The 26,724-nt window shown below is 39.4% G+C and overlaps 1 protein-coding gene across 1 annotated transcript; it reads left to right on the top strand.

Moving 5' to 3' along the window:
• LOC140239921 (protein PHTF2-like) lies at nucleotides 1-26,523 on the top strand. Its single transcript, XM_072319736.1, has 19 exons — nucleotides 1-236; nucleotides 1,670-1,726; nucleotides 3,103-3,184; nucleotides 3,825-3,921; nucleotides 4,932-5,043; nucleotides 6,124-6,248; nucleotides 8,097-8,603; nucleotides 9,144-9,313; nucleotides 10,050-10,291; nucleotides 10,867-11,155; nucleotides 11,860-12,028; nucleotides 13,878-14,070; nucleotides 14,537-14,668; nucleotides 15,228-15,314; nucleotides 16,020-16,175; nucleotides 17,278-17,373; nucleotides 18,316-18,333; nucleotides 24,938-25,063; nucleotides 26,440-26,523. Exons 1-19 carry the CDS (start codon nucleotides 165-167, stop codon nucleotides 26,458-26,460), a joined length of 2,751 nt encoding a protein of 916 aa, XP_072175837.1. The 5' UTR covers nucleotides 1-164; the 3' UTR covers nucleotides 26,461-26,523.
• The last annotated feature ends 201 nt before the right edge of the window (nucleotides 26,524-26,724 follow it).

Here is a 26,724-nt window from a genome sequence, read left to right as displayed (position 1 = left end):
AGACGGGTTCTGTATACCAACTGGCAAAATCTCTCTGCAACATTTTTTCGGGGTGCACTGTGGAACAGCGATATAATCCCAGATGGACTCGCTTGGTTGATGCCACTTCTTGTCTGCAAGGGACCCACTGCATAAAAAGACAGCACTATAAGATTCTGGTTGGCATGGCAACGGCAGGGCACCAGGCTCCAGTGCGAGATAACCTGAATGATGCCATTGCACACTTCCAGCAGCAGGTAAGGCTTTAAGTGGATTAATTTTATACATTGTACTAGTCTCACTTCAAAACTTAACGGTGCAATGCAGTTGTATGTATGCTGACATTGAAACAGCCCTGTCATTGGGTTTATGCATCCCATGTACAATTTTTGTAGCTCAGCATGGCGCCAGAGAGGAGTTAAAACTTGTCAAATTTTGGGGTTTGTTGCTCTTTCAGAAGGGGGTGTTTCATAAAGCTTTTCGTAAAGTAGCGAAGGACTTGCGAACGACTGGTGATCAGTTCTTGAGTTGAATTATGGAAATTCTGTTAAGTATAGCACGTCAGAACTGATCACCAGTCGCTCATAAGTTGTTCGTAACTTTACGAACAGTTTTATGATACAGGGCCCTGTTTATATTGCATACATAATGTATGTTAGGCTTTTGTATGTACCAGATAATGGTTATACCCAAACATCTATAATGCAACAAGCGTGGTACTGGTAACTTATTCAAACGTCACTTTGTACTTTCTGGAAGTTTATTACTAAATTGTAACCTGCCATAGTCTAGAGGTTTACATTTTTGTTTTTCCATTGACCAGAGCCAGAGGGTATGACATATTGTCAGATTTGACCTAGACTATGTACGTAAGCCATACCACACAGTATTACTATGGTATTACTATTATATTATACCACACAGTATTACTATGGTATCATGTGATACCATGCAGTATTTCTTGCTTCCATGACATTCCGTGTCATATGAGAGTGACGAAACAGTGTACTGTGGGCAGAAATAAAAAAAAATTTTGTTGTGATGACTTCTCTCTTTGAAATGAAGATCAGATTTTGTATCATCATGTCTTAAACTATGATGATTATTTCCTTGTAACAGGAGACCATTATAATTTCGGGTTCCTGATCGCTGATTTCATACCAGATACAGCTTACAATGGTAATCTGCCTACGCGCTTGTACATGTGCAGAAATGCTGGCACTGATATTAAAACACCATGAAAAGATTTCGATAGTAACTGAAAAAGAACAATGCCTCCGCTATTGGACATAGTCCATTGTGAAGCATGCACTTTGTCGTAAGAGTATGATTTTGATATATCTATTTGTGAAAGAGCTGTATGTGCTTGATTGCAGAAGTGTATACATTTTGATTATGACATGAGATTTGTTTTGTCTTTTTGGTTGTGCAGATTTGCTTTTGACGACTATAATCATACAATTTTCAGAAATGGAAATTAAGAGTGACTACAGTGTGGTTTGTTTTCCATATACCTATGGTACATGTAGTCTGGTGTATTGAGATTTCATTAGAATGCATAAAATATGCAGAATGTTCTTGCCTGGCGGAGGTTGCGCCATTCAAAACAAATCAAAGGGCATGTGACATACAGTGTTTACAATACCAAGAATTCATTGCGCCCCTGTTGGCCTCGTTGTCTCACTGGCAGATCGGAGCGTACGACAAGGAGCTGTGGGAGGAGCATGTGGAACAGAAGGAATCACAGGTTTGTGAGATGACAGACGATTATCTAAACATTGGGAAGGCATGTCTCTTGCAGTCTCCATGTAGAGACAGCTTTTCTTTTTTCTTTTTTTTTTCTATCTGTGAGATTAAACTCCCAAGATGGAGCTGGCAAGTGCATGACATGGCCAGCTGTAGTTAAACGAGAGATCCTAACATCTCATGGAGTATGAAACAATATTTCCAAGGGTGTATTGAGGTTATAATTTTAAAATGGAGTTTGAATATTAAAGAAGTAACTATTGTTGCAGCAGTTAGCAGACTACCACCAGACTAGTCCGTAACTCAGATCCAAATGGATAGACAGACAGACAGACAGACAGGCAGACACTCAGATAGATAGAGATACATACTGTGAAGATTGATAAATTATTGGGTAGGTACATAGTCTGGATAAGTTCTTGAAATATTTATGTTAACAGCTGAAAGACTCTGCATACAATTAGATGACTAATCTATAAAGTCTGCAAAATGTGCAATGATTGGCAAGAGACAAACAAACTGTCTGCCTTTTAAAGGACAAGTTCACCTTCATAGACCTGTGGATTGAGAGAATGTAGCAATATTAGTAGAACACATCAGTGAAAGTTTGAGGAAAATCAGACAATCCGTTTAAAAACTATGAATTTTTGAAGTTTTTGTGCAGTCACCGCTGGATGAGAAAACTACTGCAGTGTATGATGTCACATGAGTACAACAATATAGGAAAATATAAAGAGAATTTCACAAAATTTCATCTTTTGAAAAAAGCACACTTTCCCTTGACTCGTTACTGACATATGATATGGGTAATATTATTCCCCCTGCCTTTAGAAAGAGGCAAGTCAAGTGCTCTTTTATTATGCGAAAAAAATGAAAATATGCTGAATTTTCTTCACATTTTCTTTTATAAATACTGTTGTATGCATATGACATCACAAACTGTAGTTAGTAGTCTCCTTATCCAGCAGTTCCAACACAAAAATTTTAAAAATTCATAACTTTTGCATCGATTGTCTAATTTTCCTCAAACTCTCACTAATGTGTTCTACTAATATTGCTGCATTCTCTCAATCCTTATGTTTATGAAGGTGAACTTGTCCTTTAAAGTGGATTATACTAACGATTCAGTGACCAATGTAAAATGCATGATGATTAACAAGCGACAGACAGGCTGTTTGAGTTTCATATTGATAAGTGGCTCATACTAGTGATTCAATGACCTAGTGCAAGTGAACAGATACTGTTAGATATTCCTTTTTTTTCAGTGAACAATGCATTTTCAGTCATAGTGAATTTAAATTTGCATCTCATTTATGTTGATGTTTTTCACTAGTCAGAGACCAATGTTTGTGTTTCCTGATGTGTTTGGTGTAATAGGGTCTTGGAGTGAATGTGTCTGGAGTCAATCTGAAGACTGGTCGAGTGAAGACAGAACTTATCGATGTGGACCTTGTCAGAGGTATGTTACGGTTAGATAATGACTGGGTTTCTGCATCAAGAGAAACTCCATCCCGAGTTTATCCACTCAAGTTGAGTCAATGTGAACAGATGGAGTAAAAATGAATTGAACTACAGTGAAAGTTTCATTATAAATTTGAAAAATATAAAGTTGTGGTATTATGAAATTTCCTGTGTTTTCATTAAAACCATGATGTACAACCTTTTAGGTCCAATTTGTACAAATATCTGCGAAAGGGTCATAATGTCTTTGTGATAAGCTTCACTTTGGGCCTTACTTGACTTTTCTCAATAAGAAAAGCACAGTTGCTATGTCTCCCTTTATATTCTGCGGGAAACTTCCTTCAAACAGTCAAATACAAGAATATATGAAAGCCTTCCTAATTTATAATATAAATATAACACACAAGTATCTCCCTGATTTACTTCTTTCTCTTTTCTTTTTTGAACCTGTCTGATTGTGATGTGTAAATGTTGGCAGACCTGCATAAAAGTCATCTAGGACATGTCATGATATGTTCCCCTTTAATCCACGAGCACAGGGAAATTTTTTAATGGGGGAAAGTTCCAGTAGCAATCTTTCTGCCACACAATGACAGTAAATGCATCAATACCACTTTGTTTCTGTCTTCAATACACAGGCTCCACTTTCACAAAGGCCAAGCCTGAACACGCCTGGTTTGCCACCACTCGCAAGGGGCTACTCCGGGTCTTCTTCTTTCCTTTCTACTACTCATGGTAGGTTGCCATGGAGATGGTTAGCGGATGATACAGCGATGATTGTGATGATGATGATGGTGGTCAGAATGTTGGTATCAATAATGATGGTTGTGGTGATTCTAATCAAGATGCTCCTGAACATGTCATTTAACCCTTTGTGGAGTTTGTGTGACAATTGGCCCTGAAAACTCAATAACATTGTATACACAGTCCAAAGTCCCTGGTGGAAAAATGGTTAATAACTATTACATGTGATAGGTCTTTTCCTTGCTAATTGCTGAATGTGTCAATACTCACATAATGACTTTGAATACTTCATCAACTGCCAGTTTTGACATCGGTGCTCTTGTTAATATATGGCTGTAATAGTGAAGTTGATGTTGATAATGATAATCATTATGGTGAAGTGGGAATAATTGTTGGGATACTGAAAATCTTGATGAGTACAGATAATTATGTCAGTGATGACAGCTAGCAATGAAGAATGATGAAATAATGCTAATGATATGGAAAAGAATTTACTATTGATATCTCTGATTGGATATCTTTTACCATTATTATTATAAATTATTATTATTAATATTATTATATATTGTTATTATTATAAATACCATTTATTATATGAAAGGATTTGGCCCACAAATGTTAAATATGGATGACATTGTAATCCTGATGAGCAGCCAGTCACAAACTATTTCATACATTGCTGATAGTCTTTGCTTCGAATATGTGTATGTGCTGTATTTAATGGTATGCAACACTTTCTGTTCACACAAGTGTGAACTAAGAAGGAAGAAAATGAGAGTGAAAAAAAAATAACATTTGCAGTTTCAGTTCCATGAACTTTGCACACCATTTAAGAGTCATTCTGTTCACATACAGTTTTCTGTCACCAGCAGTTTATTCATTGTGAAAACAAAGCTCTACTTGCTTCGGTTTCTATATATTGCCCAGTTTGCAATACATTTTATAGTCTCAATCATAAAAAAGAAGGAATACTTTTAACTTTTTTCTTTTCTCCTCAATAGGTGGAGACAGCAGCTGTCAAGGAGTACTTTCTTTTCTCTCCTAGTGCTCTATTTCCTCCAGGGACTGTGCATTACTATCTTTGTTTTCTACCAATCCACCTCCGAAGAACAGGTGAGCATAACACAAATTACGTTCAGATGGTGATATTTAACCTTGAGGATAAGCTAACTTTGAGGATAAGCTCTATGGGATGCCAAGTGTCGCACGGTCCATTTCGTGATGAAATTACCATTTCATTGACAAAATTGAAATTGACTATGCAAACCTTAGCGGCCCATAGAGCTTATTCTAGGGGTGAAGGATCACCGTCTGCATGTACACTAACTACATTCAGAAAGTTCATTCCAGCACATTTCTTTGCAAATTCCCTACATGCTCTCACCTATCCAGATAAAGATGCCTGTAAAATCATTTCAGAAGAGTCATGTGCTTTCAAATCATACACAGCCACTGTATGCTATTAAAATATGTGCTTAATATCTCGTCAGAGTAGGTTTATAGTGCCTTGAAACATTCAAGAACAATTTTCTTGTATGAGTACTGGTACTAAGTCTTAAGATGCTTCATGAAATGTTATTTGAGAGGAGTACAATTGAAGACCTGAATATAAAAATGACCCAAGTCCAATTTTTGGCCAAATTCAGTTTGACATGGGAAATTGTAGCTTTATATGCATAGACTCATCTTGTGTATAAATGATAAATCCTAATTACCCCCGGAAGTGCCTGAAATTAATGAGTTAAATCTTATATGAATGTAAATGAAGGACTTGGGTCATTCTTACATTCATATTATAGCGCCCTCTCTCATCCTTCTCTCATCTCTATAGCAGAATATCATGTATATGATTCAAAGAACGACCCAAGTCCATATGATTCAAAGAACGACCCAAGTCCATCACACAAAATGGCCTCTCCACAATTAATGTAAATGTTAATTGTCATAATAATATATGTTCTAATTTGTATATACAATGTTGCCGTCCCATCACAGTTGAATAGAATATTATTGGATAAATAAAGATAAGAAGTTTTTTTTTAAGTTTACTCGAAATGATCTTCCATGGACTTGGGCCGTTCTTATATTCATATTCTCAATTACATGATTGCAAAATTTTCACCATTACTCAATTAAAGATTTCTGGTATCATGACAACTATACCAACTTGACTAACATTTTGATTTCTCACAGGCGATCTACCCCTTTGAAGTGTATGGTCCCATCCTATTGATGTTGGTGTTGGGCACAACCTACACCCAAGTTGTGTCCACTAATGCCAGAACGAAGTCTCTACTTAGAAAATCTTCAAGGAGAAAGTGAGTTTATTTACTTCACTCCCATCTTGATGATTCCTACATTCAGTTGGTGTCTTGTGTTGATGTAAGGATTTCATATTTGAATTCATTATGTGATCCCTGATATGCCATATATTCAGTGATAATTGTTAATGAATTTTTTATTGCTTTATTTGGATAATTTTTATGCCTCCGCCACGAAGTGGTGCCGGAGGCATTATGTTTTCGGGTTGTCCGTCCGTCCGTACGTACGTCCATGGACCTACGTAGGTCCATGGTACGTCCGTACGTCTGTACGTCCGTACGTCTGTACGTCCGTACGTCCGTACGTCCGTACGTCCGTCCGCTTTCGTTTACGCGATAACTTGAGTAATATTTACTGGAATTTTACCAAACTTGGTCCAAGTATGAAGTATGATGGGGCAACGATTTGATAAGATTTTGGGTGAAATCGGCTAAAGGTCAAAGGTCAAGGTCAAATCATGAAATTGTATCTGTTTACGCGATAACTCAAGACTGTATGGAGCAAATTTCACCAAACTGTGTTGGAGGATGATGTATGATGGGACAATTACTTGATTAGTTTTTCAGTGAAATCGGACAGAGGTCAAAGGTCAAAGATCAAGGTCAAATCCTAAAATTTATCTGTTTATGTGATAACTCAAAACTGGATGAAGCAGCTTTCACCAAACTTGGTCCAAGGATGATATATGATGGGACAATTAGTTGAGTAGATTCTAGTGACATTGACAAGAGGTCAAAGGTCAAAAGGTCTAGGTCAAATGCTAAAAATGTTGCTATTTCCCCCATATCTATGCAATGCCCGCAGTTATTTTCTTGAAACTTAGTGTAGACATGTACTACTGCGTAAGGATTCTCCAGAGAGTTTCATGTCATAAGGTCAAAGGTCAAAAGGTCAAAGGTTAGGTGAAAATGTTGCAATATCACTTTTCTCGCAAATGGTTCAATGTATCTTCATGGAACATGGTACATATGCATGTACTGACTGGCAGGGATTATCTAGGGAATTTAGGGGTCATGGGTCAATAGTCAGGGGTTCAAAGGTCAAGGTCAACTCCTCAAAATGTTACTACTGTATTTCCCTCATACATGTATACTAGTATATGCAATGATTGCATTATTAGTTTTAAAAGTGTTTAATATATGTACATGTATTACTTGATGGAGATTCTCTTGGAAATTTCCAGCCAGAAGGTCAAAGGTCAAAGGTTAAGGGTCAAAGGTCAGGTTTAAATGAAAAAAAAAATATTTTGTACTGTAATTACACTCTTTCTTCATACCTTGAAAATTATACTCAATGCATAAACTTATAATAAGGTCGGTCAGAAGTCAAGTAATAATGTTCAATTCCCCAAATATGTGTACCTGCACTCTTTAATAGACAATTATAGCAAACCCAGTTCGTGGAAAGTGAACATTCAAGATATTTCTGACAAACCTGTTATTTCGATATTTTGCCAGTTATGTGAAACTGTCATCACACATTGTCAAGACATTGTACTATACACCTATTGGGAGAATCATGCATTATGACGGAGGCATCAGTCGCCGTAGCGACATTTCTAGTTTGCATCTGTCACAGATCTTAAATGGAAAGAAGTTTTTTTTTTTTTTTTTCATCCTATATACCTTTTTATTGATATTAAGATTATTTCAAATCCCTTTTATGGTATAATCAAATCCGCGTAACATTTGAGTCACGATTTCATACAGTTCAGTTTTAATCATAGAGATTGTTTACATTCAGCATAGTGGCTTACTTTTGAAGCAACCTCACTTGCAGGCAGGATATCGTAGTAGAAATGACAACATTTTGTTCTTCAAATTCTTTTCCCCTTCCCTCCGCAGCTTGCATCGTTCCAAAAATGTCCGTGCCAAAGGAAGCAGCGCCAAGGCTGCGGCCAGCAGTAGATCATCCCCGCAAAAGAGTCGGGACGGGCGCGGCGTCGCCAAAGCCAGCTCTCCGAAATCCAAAGCGGCGGCAGCGCAAAAGTTAAATCACGCAAGTGCAGAGAAGAAGAAGGAGGTGGGGGCTGGTCCCAGCAGAAGTTCCGACAGTACTGAGAGGGGATCTCCCCTAGAGGGAAGGGGGAGTCCCGCGGCGGGGAAGGGGATGAAAAACAAAAGTGGAGAAGTTGCACAAAATGAGGAGAATGCTGAAAAGGAAGACAAAGAGGGCCACGCCCGTTACGTTCCGTCCAACGCCGTCGAGGAGGTCTCCGAGTGCGTGGACGAGGACTTCACCCTGCTGAACACCCCCGCCGACGAAATGGAAGTGACCGGAGACATCCTCATTGGGGAATCCCCAAGGGAGTTTGATCATGAACTAGAAGACATTATACAGGCATCTCATAGGTAAAGTGTCCCAGAGAATTAACTCTCCTTAGAAATGTGTTTGAAGTACATGCATATGCTTGCAGAAATTGCAATACTATTATTTGTCTTAAATTAAGACTACAGTCGAGCTGTAGTGAGGCATTCATTTTCCACATCAGATTCAAATAAAATCTATAGATATTTAGAATTTATATGTCAAGGGGGACTTTGTTATTTTGTAAGTGCCACTTCATACTGTATATATCTGACTTCTGACCTTTTCCCGACTGAGGCAAAAAAGTAACTGTCCTGCAAAACCCTTTGTTTGGATGAAGTTAGCACCATTGATTGCGTGCGTTGTGAGTTTGTAGGCCGCACTTCATAAATTTTGATTTCTGACCTAGTCCTCTATCTAGCAAACGAAGTAACTGTCTTGCAAAACCAGTGGTGTGGATAAAGTCAACAATATCAGTGTTACATGCCTGAATAGATAGTGATTGGTTAATTTACATCTTGTGAATTGTTCTAAAAATTTTTGACAGCAGACTAAAATATTCATTACACTTGACTGCCTTCCAGGAAACCAAACACCACTGAGGCGTACAGGCGACGCCCACCCACCGGCCAACCAGCTGCTCAGTCACAGAGGTCAAGTGTCATTCTCTCGGCACAGAACGGTCTGTCTGGCTTCTCTGCCAAGACTCTGCGAGAGTCGAAGAAGAGCAGGCTCAACAGAGTCTCAATATTAGGTGAGGAGAAAAGATGTTATCCACTTAGTTTCCAAGGCTGGGGGAGGATGAGAGGTGAGGAGCTATAGCCACTGTTTACCATTGGGAGCAGTGATTTCAGGAATGTTCAAGTTATCACAGTTGATGCATATCACGGCCATGTGTATAGATACCATATCACGGCCAGTTGTGTCACAAAACATCCTACCACATAAAAATTGCGCAATTACATGTCAGCCACAAATATAAGGAGATATCACTGATTTTCTAGATAAACCTTAACTGTAGGTAGTTTATTCTAGAAACAATTCTATTGAAGCTACAGGCTCCACAGGCTTATGTGGTAATGTGAATAGCTGGCTGAGGTATCTTTACCCATTAATAAGCCCCATTGCTCCTCTTTGTGATGTGGTATGAAGTATGAAAGTATTTCTTGTCAGCGTAATGGGGCATTTTAAACAGGATATCATAGAATAGAAAGTAAAAACCACCCACTGCCCAATTGGCTAAGTTGCTGGTAGATGAATCAAAACTAGCTCTGTTCATGATGTTTTCATTGCCTTTTAAGTGACCGTTGCTATCTTCATTTTGGCAGTGAACTTAATGCAAGGAACAATTTACTTCATAACTTGCAATTTCCAGCATCGAATTGAATCAGTATCCAATTCATGAGCCCTTTGTCATAATATGTAAATGAGTGTCCCTTTTTCACATTATCTTCTTTAAAAACCAGTTACCTTTTTATTCTTATCCCCAGAAAAAGCACGGAAGTTCTCTCCTGTGGAAGAAGAGAGCCCACAGGACACCTCCCAGGCTATGTCAGACAGCGAGGGCCCTCCCTCTGATAATACCAGCATCACACAGGGTGATGGGCAGGCTTCCCCACAGCCCAGGGGGAGGAGCATCACCAGGAAGGGCCGCAGATCCCGGACCAGGCAGTTGGGCGGGGCCCTGGATTCAGAGGGCGACACCTCCCCAGACACCCGGCTGGAAAGTGAGGTGAGAAGAGAGCTTGGTCAAGACCCGGTCGGGGTAACTGAGAGCATTAAAATTCCTACTTGCTGACAGAGGGAAAAAGATTATAACTTCCTGTGGCTTCTGAAATGCCCATCTCAAAGGGGAATTCTGAAACTATATTTAGCCTTCTAAAATGAAGACTCCCCCAAGTTACTTGCCAGGTAAAGACCTAACTTTTGAGCCTGTTTTTAATGTCCTGAAATGGTAGTAGGATTTGATTCAGATATCATGGTGGTCTGATCATGCCTTAGTCCTCCTGAGTCAAGTACGAAATACGATACCATTTCTCTTGTGCACATTTCATACTGATATGAATATGCAAAATATGTTTGAATATTGTTAAAAGCGTAAGCATATAAGGACAGGTTTATTTTCCTGTACTATGATGCATTGCTGATATTTTCTTATGTGGGATATATGCTTATATTGTCACCTCGGGATCAAATATCAAAGATGCAGGTTAAGAAATCACCTAGTAATGTTAAGCTGCAAAATGTTGAGAGTAAGTCATGTCACATCGCCAACGTGTTCATCGCTTCTCATGCATTTTGTCTCAGAAATACTTCCAGCCCATTTCGCGACCGGTCGACTCCGACCTCGATGAGGGGAGCTGGGAGGAGACCGGCGCCGAGGGGTCCAGCTTCAGCAGCGACTCGGGCAACACCGATGACGACGACGATGGCTCCACAACCGTCGACGATGAGGAGGAAGAGGAGGACAAGGAAGCCAGGATCGAAGGAGAGGTCAGGGCCCAGGAGGTCGTTGACTCCCACTTCGAGGATCCGTTCAAATTGATCCACAGTATGGTGAGCTCCAGCAGTGTCTCCAGCAGTGGACTGAACAAGGGTGAGTGTCAGTTAAGATGTAAAGATAGAGCATTCTCTCCAGGAATTATGCTGCTTGTTTTTGTGTGTGAAATTCATCAACAGCACATGCTGGGAGCATTGTATTTCTGGACTATGCCTGTGCAATACATTTTGGTGTGAAATCGCGCAACTGAAGCTCTCAAACTTTTTTACACCCATCTGCTCGCAGTTGAGAAATCTGTCAAGGTAAACACAGTCCTGCCTAGTTCCACTTGTTGAAATTTCATGCAGAGACAGTTTAACGGCAGATATGGCATCGTACTCGGAATCACCACTTTACAGCTCATCAGTCAGGAGCTGTTAATCTTTTGATGCATTTAGGTTTGAATAAGCCTTAATGGCCACCTTCATTAAATCTAAAGAATATCAAAGTTGCGGGTACTTAGCAAATGTGCATGATGTTATGCATTATCTCTGCTCTCCTCTGACTATTCCTTGTCGGTTCTATTCTGCACCTGGTGAAAATGATAAAAGGTGTCAGTAGAGTCACATCTTTGAAGTAGGCTATTTTTTGATCAGCATTGTATGCGCTACATTTTATGCCCTTAATCATTAAAGTAAAGCTTTATGGATTGTTATCAAGCCTATCAAAGTACACAAGTATTGGTATGTGTACTGGATATGTTACGTAATGGTTCTCCTAATGCGCAAAATATTGTTCATGTCTCGTTGCCATGCCAACAGTGCGGGTGCGAATATTTGAAGATGACGTGTGCAAGAAGACGGACATGAGCGTTCTCCAGATCAGCTGCGCCATCAACAACAAGGTCCACTCCGTCCAGGCCAGCACAGACTACGTCAAACTCGGCTTCATCTTCTCCTTTGTACTCGCAATCATTCCGCTCTGGTACAGGTGAGTTTCGATCTAAGAGATCAATGACTGATGGTCATTGCCGCTCTCAGTAACATGCTCAGTTTTTCAATTTCAATTCAATTTATTCATTTCCTAAAAACACATTCAAAATACCTACAGAGGAATATTTGCTCGTGTACATTGGCTGGTTTTGGTTACACATGGTAGTGGCCTTGTTTGTGTCATAATCCTTAATTATTTTTGTGTTTAGAATGTCACTGACGTGAACATTATTTTCTACTCTACTAGGGACATCTTGTGGATATTTTGTGTACTCCCTGAGCAAAGAAAGTTGACTGTGTTGCACTAAACTAGGAAAGACATAATTTGATTGTTACGAGCAAAGCAGTGCAGGATATAATGATGATAATAATGTATGTAACTTATATTGCGCCAAATCCAATATGCAGCGTGCTCAAGGTGCATACATACAGTGTAGTATGATAACTCGGTCATTGGATATAGTCATTATTTCCAACCAGCACTGACAGTGCTTAGAGTGGGATTTCACGGAGCACGCGAACGATTTGCGAAGGACGCGAATGGCAAAATCCAGCATTCGCATTTTGGTCTGCAAAAGATCGCCAAACGAACGTGAGGGTTCGGAAGCGTCGTCAATTGTTCGCGAATGTCGTTTTTACTTCGGCGAGAATTTCAAAAAAGTTTGAAATTTTCTGCGAACCTTTTCCGCACACTTGGTCGTGATTTGATCGTGAATTGTTCTCGAAAGTGTCTTTAAAGCCTCGTCATATGCGCAAGACCTTCGCAAGACACGCGCGATGTTCGCAAAATGTTCGTGAAACCCCAAACAGACTCCGAAACTTTGGAGAATGTCTCGCGTTATGTTACGCGAAATCTGCGAAGTTTTTCCGATCATTTTACGACGTAATCGCAAACTGTTCGCGTACCTTTTGAGACATTCTCGCGATTGTTTAGCGCACGTTTGGGGGATGTATGACCTATACGTTTTCTACAAATAAAAATCGTAGCATACACCTAAACATCAAACAATTATTAACAACTATAGTAACAAAAGAAATTAAAGACTAGCAAAGAGAAAGAAATGTTTGATATTAAAAAAAATCGCAGAATACAGTTAAAATTAATCTAAAGTATGTAAAATTTCATTTGAAGTATAGAGATTATGTGTTGTAGGAACTGCAAAACAAAAAAAAAGATCATATGCTTTACTAGTGGAGATACGTCCTAGGAAAAAAATGTAGGCAAGCACACAATAGAAAAATGAGAGAAAAAGAAAGGAGAAATAGAGGAAAGAAAAAAAAATCAACTCAAGACAGCTTCCACCTCTCCTTGGGTACATTTTCTCCCATGATTATTGAAAATTTTTCGTTGTTCGCATTTCCTTCGCGTGTTCTTCGTGTACGTAACATGCTGTACTTTAGCAATGATACACACGACATTCGCACATACGTCGTGGAAACTTCACACAAATTGCGCAAGAATAGTTTTCGGCTTCATTGTCGGAAAACATTCGGAGAAAAACTTTTCCGAATGTTGGATTTTGTCATTCGCGTCCTTCGCAAATCATTCGCGTGCTCCGTGAAATCCCACCCTTACTCTCCACTCCCTGGGGAGCTTTTCAGCCAGTTGCCAGTTTTATAAGACGCACTCATGCTGAACAACCAACATATCTACACCAACAGTGTAGACAGTCATGTGATGACCTAGAGTGTACTACTTCAAAGTTTTCAGAAGACATCATGCTTGACAACATACTGTCACTGTTTGTATCAATCTTATTTGATTCAGCGTCTGCCTGATTTTTGTATTTTTTTTAATCATTTTCATTTTTTTTTTTTTTGCCTTCATCAATTCCTCAACGCCACAGAATCCACATGACCTACCAGCATAACAACCAGGTTCCCTGGCTGTCCTACGAGTGGCCCATGATGGCGATAGACATGCTGTGTCAGATGCACTGGACCGCCCTCCTGGTTACCGTGGTAACCTCCTTCGAGAGGTTCTACCTCAGTTCCCTCTTCTTCTTCCTCATCTCGGTAGCGGAGAGAACTTACAAGCAGGTACAGTACATGATGCAACTTTGTCCCACGGTGTCTTGCATAAGATCACCTTAAAAGCAAAAAGGCCTTGTCTTATTTTTGTACTTTGTTTAGTAAAATGTCAACCCTCTTTGCATTAAGTTCAGTGATGATTTGCAATGGAATTAATGCAATGCAGTGACAAGTTGAAAAGTTTTTGTATCCTGACTGTAGTATGAAAAACATTTGGGGCGTTAACCTTTTGCAAATTGGAGCCGACACCCTTTTTCACTGCATAAAGCTCTTAACAAATTGCCGACCATGAAAGAATTATGAGTGTATTACATATACTGGATTGTGTAGACAAAAACTTTTGCCTGCATTTTACTTTTACGAATTGTGGCTCCTTGTGAAATTTGCTGGAGTTTTGTGCACACAATGATTTCTTTCTTTTTTTAAAAAGATATTTTATATCTTTGTAATTTTTGTTTCTCTGTTTTGCCAACAGCGTTGCCTCTTTGCCAAGTACTTTTCCCACCTAACTTCAGCCCGGCGGGCCCGACAGTCATCCCTCCCTCACTTTCGGCTGGACCGAGTCAGTAACATCAAGGCCTGGCTGTCCCTCAGGTCCTTTCTAAAGGTTGGTCTCATCTCGCTTATGTTATAAGGTCACCTCATTGCGTTTGTAACAGTCTCAGCAAAAGCAGTCCGTGTACCGAATCAGGGCAGGGTGGAGGGGGTGAAATATAATTATAAATTTTCAAAAATCAGTGGAAAAAAAATTATATTAGGACAATTACCCCCGCTAAACACCAGTTAGTGATAGCGTCAGGGTAAAAATTAGGGTTGGGATTAGGGTTAGGATTAGGTACAGGATTTGTAAGATTAGGGTTAGGGTCAGGGGAAGAGTCTGGCGTAATTGTCCAAGGGGTGATTGTCTTAGAACTGGAAAAAATACCTAGATAATCACACATCCATTCGAGTGTGATGCTAGAGAATAGTGGCACTGATATAGTTACTTGTGACTGTGCTGTTGCATATGTTTTAGTTTATCTCCATGAATATTCATGGTTTTTGGTGTAATTATTTATTTGGGAGGGGGGACATGTCAGTATTCTCTCAACCCGTTGACTAAAACAGTTGCATGTTATCTTCCTCTTGTCATTCTCTATATCATCTTTTGAATCTTGAAATGACAGAAACGTGGCCCTCAGCGGTCAGTCAACGTCATCGTCTCATCGGCGTGTCTGGTGACTCTCATGCTTGTCTCAATCCTGTGCAGTGAGGTAAGGGATGCCTGGATTTCATTTTTCGTCACCATCGGCAACTCATTTGTTTTTGTTTGTTTGTTTTGGGTTGTTTTTTTTTTTTACTGACAACGTTGCAAAATGTCAGGCCATTAGGAGTCGATGGACCTGATGAGGTTCATTACACTTTACAAATCACTCGTCTGTCCAACGTGCTTGTCAAATCACTCCTGTCACGTCTGAGGTTTAGCTCATAGGAGGCAACCATCTGTTGAGGAGGACAGCTGTTTCTTCTCGTTTGTCAAATGACATTTGACATGATATTTGATGCCCAAATTATATGCGTATGGAGTAGATTTTACCCAGTACAGTGAGCAAGGAAAAAGGAGATATAACCATTGGCAATCACTGGACTTTTCAGAGTGAAAGACTTCTGTGCATTTACACCCAAGGAAGGAAAAGTTCCCCTCTTTGAATCTCATCATTAATTTTGGTTATATATATATCAAGCAGAAATTGACACTTATCAAGTTAGATATTCAGCTAAGTTCAAGCTTCATAAGGTTGTTGACTGCAGTGTACAGCGTGTTGCAAATGCTAAGCATTGTAATGTTGCCACTGTGTCACTAGACTTTCTCTTGAAAACAATATCCCTAAACATTGGTGATAAGAGTGCATTTATTGCTTTTTCAAAAAAAAAATTCAAACTGGAAAATTCATATGATTGACATTGTTGCCTTTCAGCTGCTACACAGCAGTCGCACATTCCTGGCGGAGCTGTACAACTGGGAGGTGGTCGCCTGGACGTTCGGTCTCAGCCCCTTCCTCCTTCGTTTCATCACTCTCGGATCTGACATCAACAAGAAGTTCAGGAACACTTCGGTCCTGCTAACTGAACAGGTGAAATCTGATAAACAAGATTGATACATTTCATGGATTGTTTTTTTTCTGTTACAATATCATGCCCTATCACAGTAATTCAATGATTTGACAAAGTACATTTTGACAGATTTGATTTCTCTGTAAGGAAAATCTTCTTGACTTGATCTTTGTTCAAGTTGACTTGAATTAAAAAAAAATAAGTCAGAGAGCAGAACAATTGAAGTGTGATTGCTATCAGACAAAAACTAAAATAGTGAAACACAGCTTCTGTGTCATCTTGCTATTAGTTACGTGTCATTTTTATTCATTCAAGCGAGTAGAGACAATGATCGCAACTCTCCTGTAGGTTTGTCTGAAAGTATACAAATTATGTTTGTTTGGTTTTTTCTTCTCAGCAATTCAGTGACAACTCGCCCTAGAGGTGAGATCATGTTTACAGCTAGAGCCAGTTAACACAAAGCAGTTTCAGAGTTGTTTTTCCGTGGCCCCAAAAGACGGAATCAGCCACAGACATCTCTGTGTCTGTAGAGCATAGCTGCAGTTACACTCCTGGCAAAAGACTGCAAAGTTTAAGATCACAAAGTCTTCGCGATCTTTGGTTGTCCGTCCACACTGGCAGCCAAACTTCACAACCTTGAATTTCTCAAAGTTTGGGTCACTGGTGCGCGTACGCAAGAAAGAAGAAAGAGCGCGCTGTCTGACAGTTACTGATTGTGACTTTATAATGTACAAAGGTGCATGCCAGTGAGGCACCGCCCGCAAGAAAACCATTGATCGATGCCACAAACATGTGGTGGACTGGTCATGTGACAAACGTTGCGAAATTTCAGTTGCTAGTTTTCACACTGCCCAAAAATTGAGGAGATTGGCGGGTGTTCATATAAAATATTCTTTGTTTGAGTGGGAAGTTTTGAGAGAAGTTTCGCAAGAAGTTTGCGATCACACCGTCAAAACTTGAAGATCTTGAAGATCATGATCTTTAACTTTGCAATCTTTTGCCAGTGTGACTGCAGCTAACCAAATGTAAACATTTATCGTAACAAGATCAAATTGTCTTCTGAGAGAGAGAAGACAGAGCAGTGGTGTCAATCTTAATTTTCACCTTGGCCCGCCTCTGCAGATCAACTTGTATCTGAATATGGAGAGGAAACCTCACAAGAAGGATGACTTGATGCTGGCAAACAATGTCCTCAAACTGGCATCAAAACTCCTCAAGGTAAGCAGCAACTCTAGCACTAACACCCCTCCAGTCACTAATGGTATGTCCTCACACTACATAGTGTGTATGGAGGCACAAGCCCCTCCTGGTAAGCACCATTTCAAACTAGAGGTGTATTGGCATATTATTCTGATGATAAGGTCATAGAGGTATCAGTGTACATTTGAAAGTTTACCCCACAGAAATATGCAGTCAGATTGAACTCAAGATGAGAAGCTTGTATTTCGCAAGACTACCTATTAAATAAAAATGTAGCTACATGTATAATGAACTCAAGAAACTTGTATTTCACAAGACTCCCATAGGAACTTTATGTATGTGAACAAATTATGGAATGCTTGTATTCATTATTACAGACAGGTCTCAGTCGCATGCAGCTACAGGAATGATTGATTGGTGTCATTAACTCAACATCATTTGTCACATTTCAAGTTTAGAATCTACACCTAGAGTAGATCTAATAATGCGGAACATAAAACATTAATCAGATTCTGTTCTGTGCAAGAGAGAAATAATAGCACTGCAAGTTGCTAACCACAGTTAATCACACCATACATGATTAAATGGTTACAAGTTCTATTAAAATTACTTTCAAAGGGAAAATGGCCTTTGAATATTGAGAGGGACACCTTATATGTTGTGGCAACAATACTGAGTCTACTCTGGATACTTTTTGCTATTTGTAAAATGTGAGAGAACTTTAAAAATATCAAATTTCAAATGCGTTAGAGGTGAAAACCACATTTTTCTGTGTCGTCATGATGACAGTGACCGCACCATGTAAAAGCTGTAATGAAGTTCACTCATGAAGGAATTTCATGAGAACAGAGAGACCAAAAAAAAGAAAAAAAAAAAGAAAAAAAAAAAAAAAAGATCAAAACTTCTTTTGTGGAGGAAATTGGCCAAAATGTGAAATATTTGTCTCGTGTGTTTTTTCAGGAGCTGGAAGCTGTAAAGGTACTTAATGTTTTATTTTATGCCAAAATGAGTGATTCAAACTACTCATATTTCCTCACCTGTCCCATTTTTAGCGGATCATTACACCCTGAGATTCACCTTGTGCCATTGATCACACTATTCATATTTTGTCTCGCTGTCCTCACGGATGTGTAGTGTGTCATCCTGACTGAGCGTGGCGCATACATTCTTGTCCCACAAATTTGACATAATTCATCCTCGTTTGTATTATGATTGGTGTCTACGTGCTTAGAAGTTTGGATGTAGGAAGTTGTGTCTGTTTCATGAAAAAGATTTAAAGCAGAACTGTGGTATACTACATCATACAAACCTTCATTCCTACCATATTGTTAGCTGAGTGTGATCCGTACCCAGCGTGAATATATACTTGTGGTTGTGGCCAACAATTGAACATTTTTAATCTAATTCAGTCTATAATCATTAGTCTGGGTGCCAGAGGCTGAACCTTGTTTTACCGTCCACCCAATATTTTTTTATGGTTTTACCCTATTTCGGGGGTGCTGAATCCGAATCTGGATGATGCAACTCTTGCATCCTTGAGGATTTTTAGATATTCAAGATGGCCGCCAAAATGGCCGCCCGAACTGGAAATTCCCACGTATTTCCTTCTAAATGGTGAGATATTGAAAACAATTCATGGTTTTACCCTATTTCGAGGGTGCTGAATCCGAATCTGGATGATGCAACTCTTGCATCCTTGAGGGTTTTGAGATATTCAAGATGGCCGCCAAAATGGCCGCCAAAACGGCCGCCAAAACCGAAAATTCCCACGTATTTCCTTCTAAATGGTGTGAAATTGAAAACAATTGATAATTCTGTCCTATTTGGAAGGTGCTGAATCCGAATATGGATGATGCAACTCATGCATCCATGAAGTTTTTGAGATATCCAAGATGGCCGCCAAAATGGCCGCGCCAATTAAAACCGGAAATTCCCATGTATTTCCTTCTAAATGGTGAGAAATTGAAAACAATTGACGGTTTTACCCTATTTCGAGGGTGCTGAATCCGAAACTGGATGATGCAACTCTTGCATCCATGAAATTTTTGAGATATTCAAGATGGCCGCCAAAATGGCCGCCAATTAAAACCGGAAATTCCCACGTATTTCCTTCTAAATGGTGAGATATGGAAAACAATTGATGGTTTTGCCCTATTTCGAGGGTGCTGAATCCGAATCTGGATGATGCAACTCTTGCATCCATGAAGTTTTCGAGATATTCAAGATGGCCGACAAAATGGCCGCCAATCAAAACGGGAATTTCCCTCGTATTTTCTTCTAAATGGTGAGATATGGAAAACAATTGATGGTTTTACCCTATTTCGAGGGTGCTGAATCCGAATCTGGATGATGCAACTCTTGCTTCCTTGAGGATTTTGAGATATTCAATATGGCCGCCAAAATGGCCGCCAAAACCGAAAATTCCCTCGTATTTCCTTCGAAATGGTGAGAAATTGAAAACAATTGATGGTTTTGCCCTATTTCGAGGGTGCTGAATGAGAATATGGATGATGCAACTCCTGCATTGTTGAAGATTTTGAGATATTCAATATGGCCGCCAGAATGGCCACCCAAAACGGAAGTTCCCATATATTGAAAGCCATTGGTGGTTTTTATCTTATTTTGAGTGTGCTGAATCCGAAGCTCAGGATACAACTCTTGCATCCTTAAGGGTTTTGAGATGATAAAGATGGTCGCCAAAAATGACCGTCAAAAACGGAAATTCATATGTAGACCCCCTATTTCCTTCTAAATGGTGTAAAATATAAAACAGTTGGTGGTTTTACACTATTTTGAGTTTGCTGAATTTGAAGCTCCAGGATACAGCTCTTGCTTCCTTGAGGGTTTTGAGATAATAAAGATGGCCGCCAGAATGGCCCCTAAATGGCCGTTAAAAACGAAATTGTCCATGTAAGCCCTCTGTTACCTTCTAAATGGTGTAAAATTGAAAACAATTGGCAGTTTTACTCTATTTCGAGGGTGCTGAGTCCGAACCTGGTTGATGCAAATTTCGTATTCTTTTTAAGGGTTTTTGAGATGTCCAAGATGACCGCCAATATAACTGACAAAAATTGGAAAATTTTAGACCCTATTCAGCACCTTCGAAACTTGGCTGAAATTCATCCATTCTTTAGGGTTTTTAGACGACCAAGATGACAGCCAAAGTAAGTGGCAGAATTCCAATGTTAATATATTTTTCTTAATGGTAAAAGTTTTAAAATAAATTGATGGTCTTACCCTGTTACGAGGGTGCTGAAGGTCTTTGAAGGTTTTGGGACATCTAAAATGTCCTGTATGAACGGAAACTCCTTAACATTTTCTTATACTTAAATTTTTACCTTCCATGTTGTTGTTTGTTTTTTTACTCGTTTTTTTTTTCGCGTTACCTGTGATATGACCGTCCCCTCGTGTGTGTTTGTAATATATTATATATACGTATACATATTATACATATACGCATATATAATGTTACATTATAATTGAAAAAAAAAAATGAAGCATAACTATAAAAATGTCCCACTCGTGTCTTCAACAATGTCATCAAGACCATCAATATAAACCAAATAACCAATTTGAGTGTTCATGGATGAAGCGATTAAAACTGCTCATGGATTAAGACAGGTAATATTGGGTAATTTCAGTACACTTCTCTACATCACTATCACAATATGATATGTTTTCCATATCTCACCATTAAGAAGGAAATACGTGGGAAATTCCGGTTTTATTTGGCGGCCATTTTGGCGGCCATCTTGAATATCTCAAAAACTTCATGGATGCAAGAGTTGCATCATCCAGATTCGGATTCAGCACCCTCGAAATAGGGCAAAACCATCAATTGTTTTCCATATCTCACCATTTAGAAGGAAATACGTGGGAATTCCCGTTTTTAATTGGCAGCCATTTTGGCGGCCATCTTGAATATCTCAAAAACTTCATGGATGCAAGAGTTGCATCATCCAGTTTCGGATTCAGCACCCTCGAAATAGGGTAAAACCATCGATTATTTTCAATTTCTCACCATTTAGAAGGAAATACATGGGAATTTCTGGTTTTAATTGGTACGGCCATTTTGGCGGCCAGCTTGAATATCTCAAAAACTTCATGGATGCAAGAGTTGCATCATCCAGATTCGGATTCAGCACCCTCGAAATAGGGCAAAACCATCAATGTTTCCCATATCTCACCATTTAGAAGGAAATACGTGGGAATTCCCATTTTTAATTGGCGGCCATTTTGGCGGCCATCTTGAATATCTCAAAGACTTCATGGATGCAAGAGTTGCATCATCCAGTTTCGGATTCAGCACCCTCGAAATAGGGTAAAACCATCAATTATTTTCAATTTCTCACCATATAGAAGGAAATACATGGGAATTTCTGGTTTTAATTGGTGCGGCCATTTCGGCGGCCATCTTGAATATCTCAAAACCCTCAAGGATGCAAGAGTTGCATCATCCAGATTTGGATTCAACACCCTCGAAATAGGGTAAATCCGTCAATTGTTTTCAATCTATCACCATTTAGAAGGAAATACGTGGGAATTTCCAGTTCGGGCGGCCATTTTGGCGGCCATCTTGAATATCTCAAAACCCTCAAGGATGCAAGAGCTGCATCATCCAGATTCGGATTCAGCACCCCCGAAATAGGGTTAAACCATCAAAAAACATTGGGTGGACGGTAAAACAAGGTTAGGCCCAAAAAGTCGCCTTGGCACCCAGACTACATGCAGATTATTCAGACTTGTGGCTGTTACACAAGGGCACCTTGCTGTAAAAAGACTTGATATGATTTCAAGTTGCAATATTTGCCTTTACCATGGCAACATCTTGCATTTCTTACAGCTGCTTGGCCAGAGCCACTGGTACTGTTACGAAAAGAGATTATCAAAAGGAAATCGTTTTTCTGCAAATTAGATGGATCTCCTGGTGCTGTTTTTATGCCTCCGCAACGAGATGTTTTGGCCGGAGGCATTATGTTTTCGGGTCGTCCGTCCGTCCGTCTGTCCGTCCGTCCGTCCGTACGTACGTACACTTGTACATGTACGTCCGTCCATCCCGTTTTGTTTTTGTCGATATCTCAAGAACCGTGTGGTGGTTTTACATCAAACTTGGTATGAGGGTATATCCTTGGGGGATAATACTTTGTGTGGAATTTAGGGTCACAGGGTCAAAGGTCACAGGTCACAGGTTATTTTGTGAAAAAAAAATTGAAATTTCATGTTTTTCTCCATATCTCGCAAATGGTTCAAGGTATCTTCATTGAACTTAGTATATATGCTTGTACCGATGGGCAGTGATTATCTAGGGAAGTTGGGGTCATGGGTCAAAGGTCAGGGGGTCAAAGGTCAAGGTCAACTCCTCAAAATATTACTACTTTCCTTATATTTATGCAATGCCTGAAGTTTTTTTTTTTTTTTTTAACTTGATGTATGCATATATTACCCAATATATATTCTTTGGGAAATTTCTTGCCAAAAGGTCAAAGGTCAAAGGTCAAGTGAAAGTGCTGAATTGCACTTTTTCCACCATATCTCAAAAGTAACTCAAGGTATCATCATGAAACTTACATATTTATGCATGTTCAACCTAACAGTGATTCTCTTTGGAACTGTGAGGTCAAAGGTCAAAGGCCAGGTTTAGATAATGCTATTTTCCCTTTTGATACTGAAATTATACTTTTTCTCAATACCTTGAAAATTACTCAATGCATAAACTTATAAAAGGGTCAAAAGTCAAGTAAAAATCATCAGTTCCCCAAATACCTGCACTCTGACATTTAAATCATTCATCCAATTGAACCTAGAGTAACTGCTGCAGTAAGCGGCCGTGCAGCTGTTCGCGGCAGGTACAACATACACGGTAATATACCGCTAAACACAGCATTGCACTGTTACATGCACACTACACAATATACTAACACACTAGCAATCAACAAAAACCAACTGATAAAATGGGCACGATCTCTGATGAAAGTGAAATTTTCTTACCTAAATGACAACATATCGCATCCAAAATACAAATTTCGGTACTTCTTAACATAACAATTAAGAAATAATGGTCCAAGAAACTTGATTTTTTTGTCGTTTTCCCGATGCTCATGGATTTTGAAAACATATCCTCACATGAAATAGAACTTTCGCGAGCCGATGTGGGCCGCCATTTTTGCTCGGAAAGTGGACGTTACCATCGAAAAATTCAGAAAAACATGAGAAAGACATCAACAACACCGCCAGAATTGCGATCTTGTTTGCGGCCAATGCATGTGCGCCCGCTATTTTCATGTGCTTTCGCAATGGGTATTGGCGCTTACGCAATGTTCGCGAGACATGTGAAGGCGTTCAGCTAAAGATCGCGGAGCACGCGCGTATTGCATAGGGATTGTACATCGTGCCGCAAGCAGAAATACTACGCCGCATATCGCCCTTATCGGCGAAAATTGTGCCGGGTTTTGCCCTGGTAAATCATGAAAACTGCGTTGGTCAATGGTAAATTTCTTTTATGAAAACAATTGCGTTAATGAATAATCTTGTCTATGATATATGAAATGGTTGAAAATAATTTGCCTGATTTGTTTACAAGTTGGAAAAACCCTAAACAATGCTTAAACTGCCGCAAACGGGATATTCTACTCTAGTTCTAGGAAAGTGAACATTCAGCACATTTGTGTCAAACCTGTCATTTTAATATTTTGCCAATTGTGTGAAACTGTCATCACACATTGTCAAGACATTGTACTATAGACCTATTAGGAGAACCATGCATTATGGCGGAGGCATATCAGTCGCCGTAGCGATATATCTAGTTTTTTTTTTTTTTCCTCACTACACCATCCCCTGAGTGCACTGATATAAAATCATTTCATTCAGAATAGTAGCTTCTTGTACCAGCAATCTCCAATGCAGTCTTTGTAATGCAACTTGTTCCTGTATATTTATATTGCATTCAACAAGTCCATTTTGCATCTCGATGTCACCAATTGTTACATTGTCACTTCAGATCTTGGGGTGGGGTGGAGGGGAGGGATAGGTGTTCCAATAGCCTATTGTTTCAACTTACATGACATGTGCAGTCATGTCAACAATTTAAGTGTTACAGTATAGCCATGATGGTAGCCAAACTTGATTTCAGAAACATCTGTACCTGGTACTATAAAATTGGTCAAACTGAAGTTCTTTTTGGTGTGTTACTCAAGTTTCATGTAGAAAAGCAGAAGTTAGCATGTCACATTATGTAAACTCTGCCATAAGTTGTTCACAGATAGTGTTTGTTTGTGACCCAATTTCTCTGCACATAAAGTTTAGCTGACATTGTAATACCGTGACAGTTGCCATAGTAGGGGTTTAGAGACCTGTGATAAGATTACCTTTAGTCCATGCTAAGTCTGGTCATACCGTACATACCTGTCAACAAGAATTTACTCATTATTCAAACTTTATATGGTATCCGATATTATAGTATCACCGCTGTCATAGAGATTCATTGCCCCCGTGACCCATTACCATGAGAGAGATTGATGCTTTTGTAGCCTTTGTGCACTCATGGTGGTATGTTGTGCCTACATTACCGTCTTTCTTCCGCCAGGAGGTGGAGACGCCCTTTAAGCTGTCTGGTCTGTCCATGAATCCGGTCCTGTACAACATCACCAGGGTTCTGGTTTTATCAGCATTCTCTGGGGTCCTCACAGAGCTCCTTGGCTTCAAGCTGAAAGTAAGTCCTCCTATAGCTATTTTTTTGTCTTATCTGTTTCTCTGTCTTTCTGTCTATCTATGTTGTATCTTTCAATCTATCTGTCTATCTGTCTGTCTGTTAAACTGCGGATGTCTGTCTCCCTTCTTCATTTGTTCATCTCTGTCCATCTCTCTATCTTTTCTTATACTAACCTTTAAATCTGTAAGTAAATCCATCTTTGTGTCTGCTTGTCCATCTGTCTACTGTATATACATATTATCAATCTTGTATGTATGTTTTGATCCATCCATGGGTATCTCATCTTTCTATGTTTTGTTTTTGTTTTTTTGCTTTTTTATTTCTGTATCTACATCTGTCTCTTGCTTATCTTCTATTTCATATCTATCTCTTATCTCTCTGTTTTCTGTCTTTCTACCTTTGTGTGTATGAATGTATCTTTCTATCCATTTTCTCTCTTTCTATCTGTCTATCTATCTATCCAAGTATCTTTCTATCTGTCCATTGGTTGATCAATAAGTTATTGACATAGTGTACTGTAAAACACGATATATTCGCGCCATGAATTTTTCGCAAATTCGAGCTGACGGCCTTTTTTGTAGCATGAAATTTTCGCGAACTGCCGCTGGCATTCAATCTTTATAGTGTCGACAAGAGCTTTCGCGTGCATTTTAATTTCGCCAATCTTCGCGCTCGCGAAATTCGCAAAATTAAAATGCACGCGAACATTCCTCGTTTTTACGGTATATTTATGTCACACTGCATGTATAGTCATGCTTCTTCCAACAAGTAGAGTGGATATCATAAGTAGTATATGTGGAAAGAAAAATCATGCATTCTTTTGGCATTGCATATTATTTGGATTTTGAATGAGAATCAGTATTTCCTGTTCAAAGTGCATTGCAATATCTGTCATATATGTAGGTACAGAAATGACAACATAATCAGCATTACGTCTTAACAAGCCATTTGTCTTTGATGTAAAGTATTATGTGCAATATAGGGTGTATTTCATTGATGGAGACGTTGCTGCTACTGCAGCAACTGATCTTTCCAGGCAACTCTGGTGTCTCGAGAGACAAAATAACAAACAAATAAAAACCAAAGCCACTCCGGGATCCAGGGTGACACCTAACAAGTAATGTTTTCTAGTCAGATCGCTGCTGGAACCATCTTCCTTATCTTCTGTAGCATTAACTGCCGCCTCAGCATCCACAAACTGCACTGCAGCTGCCATGACCGTTCATCCTTCTTCTGCTGCTTTCCTCTAACATTATTAAGAATATATCCACTGTTGTTATAATGTATCTCTGCATGCAGTGATGTTTATGCTGCTTGTGGTTTTTTTTTTTGTGGACATCATTTCTTATCTTTTCTTTGTGTCTCCTCTCTCACAGCTCTGGAAAATCAAGGCGTAGTGTGGATGTGCAATATGAAACTACACTGTTGCTGCGTGGAGCCAGCTTGACATCGTGTGTCAAACTTGTCTCCGTAATGAACTTTGTTGCTGAGGTCTGCCTGACATTTTTTTTTTTTTCACTCGCCCGAACCTGTGATGAATGTTGCGCTGTCTTTGAGGGACTACCTTGCTTCCGTTGACGGGCAAGGATGGCAAGGATTTTTTAAACATTTTTGAGCGATGGTGAAGTGAGCGGAGTAGGTACGGGGAGGTCGAGAAAACG

This window comes from Diadema setosum, chromosome 16 (assembly GCF_964275005.1).
Source record: "Diadema setosum chromosome 16, eeDiaSeto1, whole genome shotgun sequence".
Classification (NCBI taxonomy): domain Eukaryota; kingdom Metazoa; phylum Echinodermata; class Echinoidea; order Diadematoida; family Diadematidae; genus Diadema; species Diadema setosum.
This window is presented reverse-complemented; position numbering and strand designations above follow the sequence as displayed.

Excerpts from the sequence above, each read along its gene's own strand:
- LOC140239921 (XM_072319736.1), top strand. The coding sequence starts at position 165 with ATGGCAACGGCAGGGCACCAGGCTCCAGTGCGAGATAACCTGAATGAT. Across the intron at positions 237-1,669 it reads TTGCACACTTCCAGCAGCAG|ATCGGAGCGTACGACAAGGA; the intron begins GTAAGGCTTTAA and ends TCTCACTGGCAG. Across the intron at positions 10,292-10,866 it reads ACACCCGGCTGGAAAGTGAG|AAATACTTCCAGCCCATTTC; the intron begins GTGAGAAGAGAG and ends ATTTTGTCTCAG.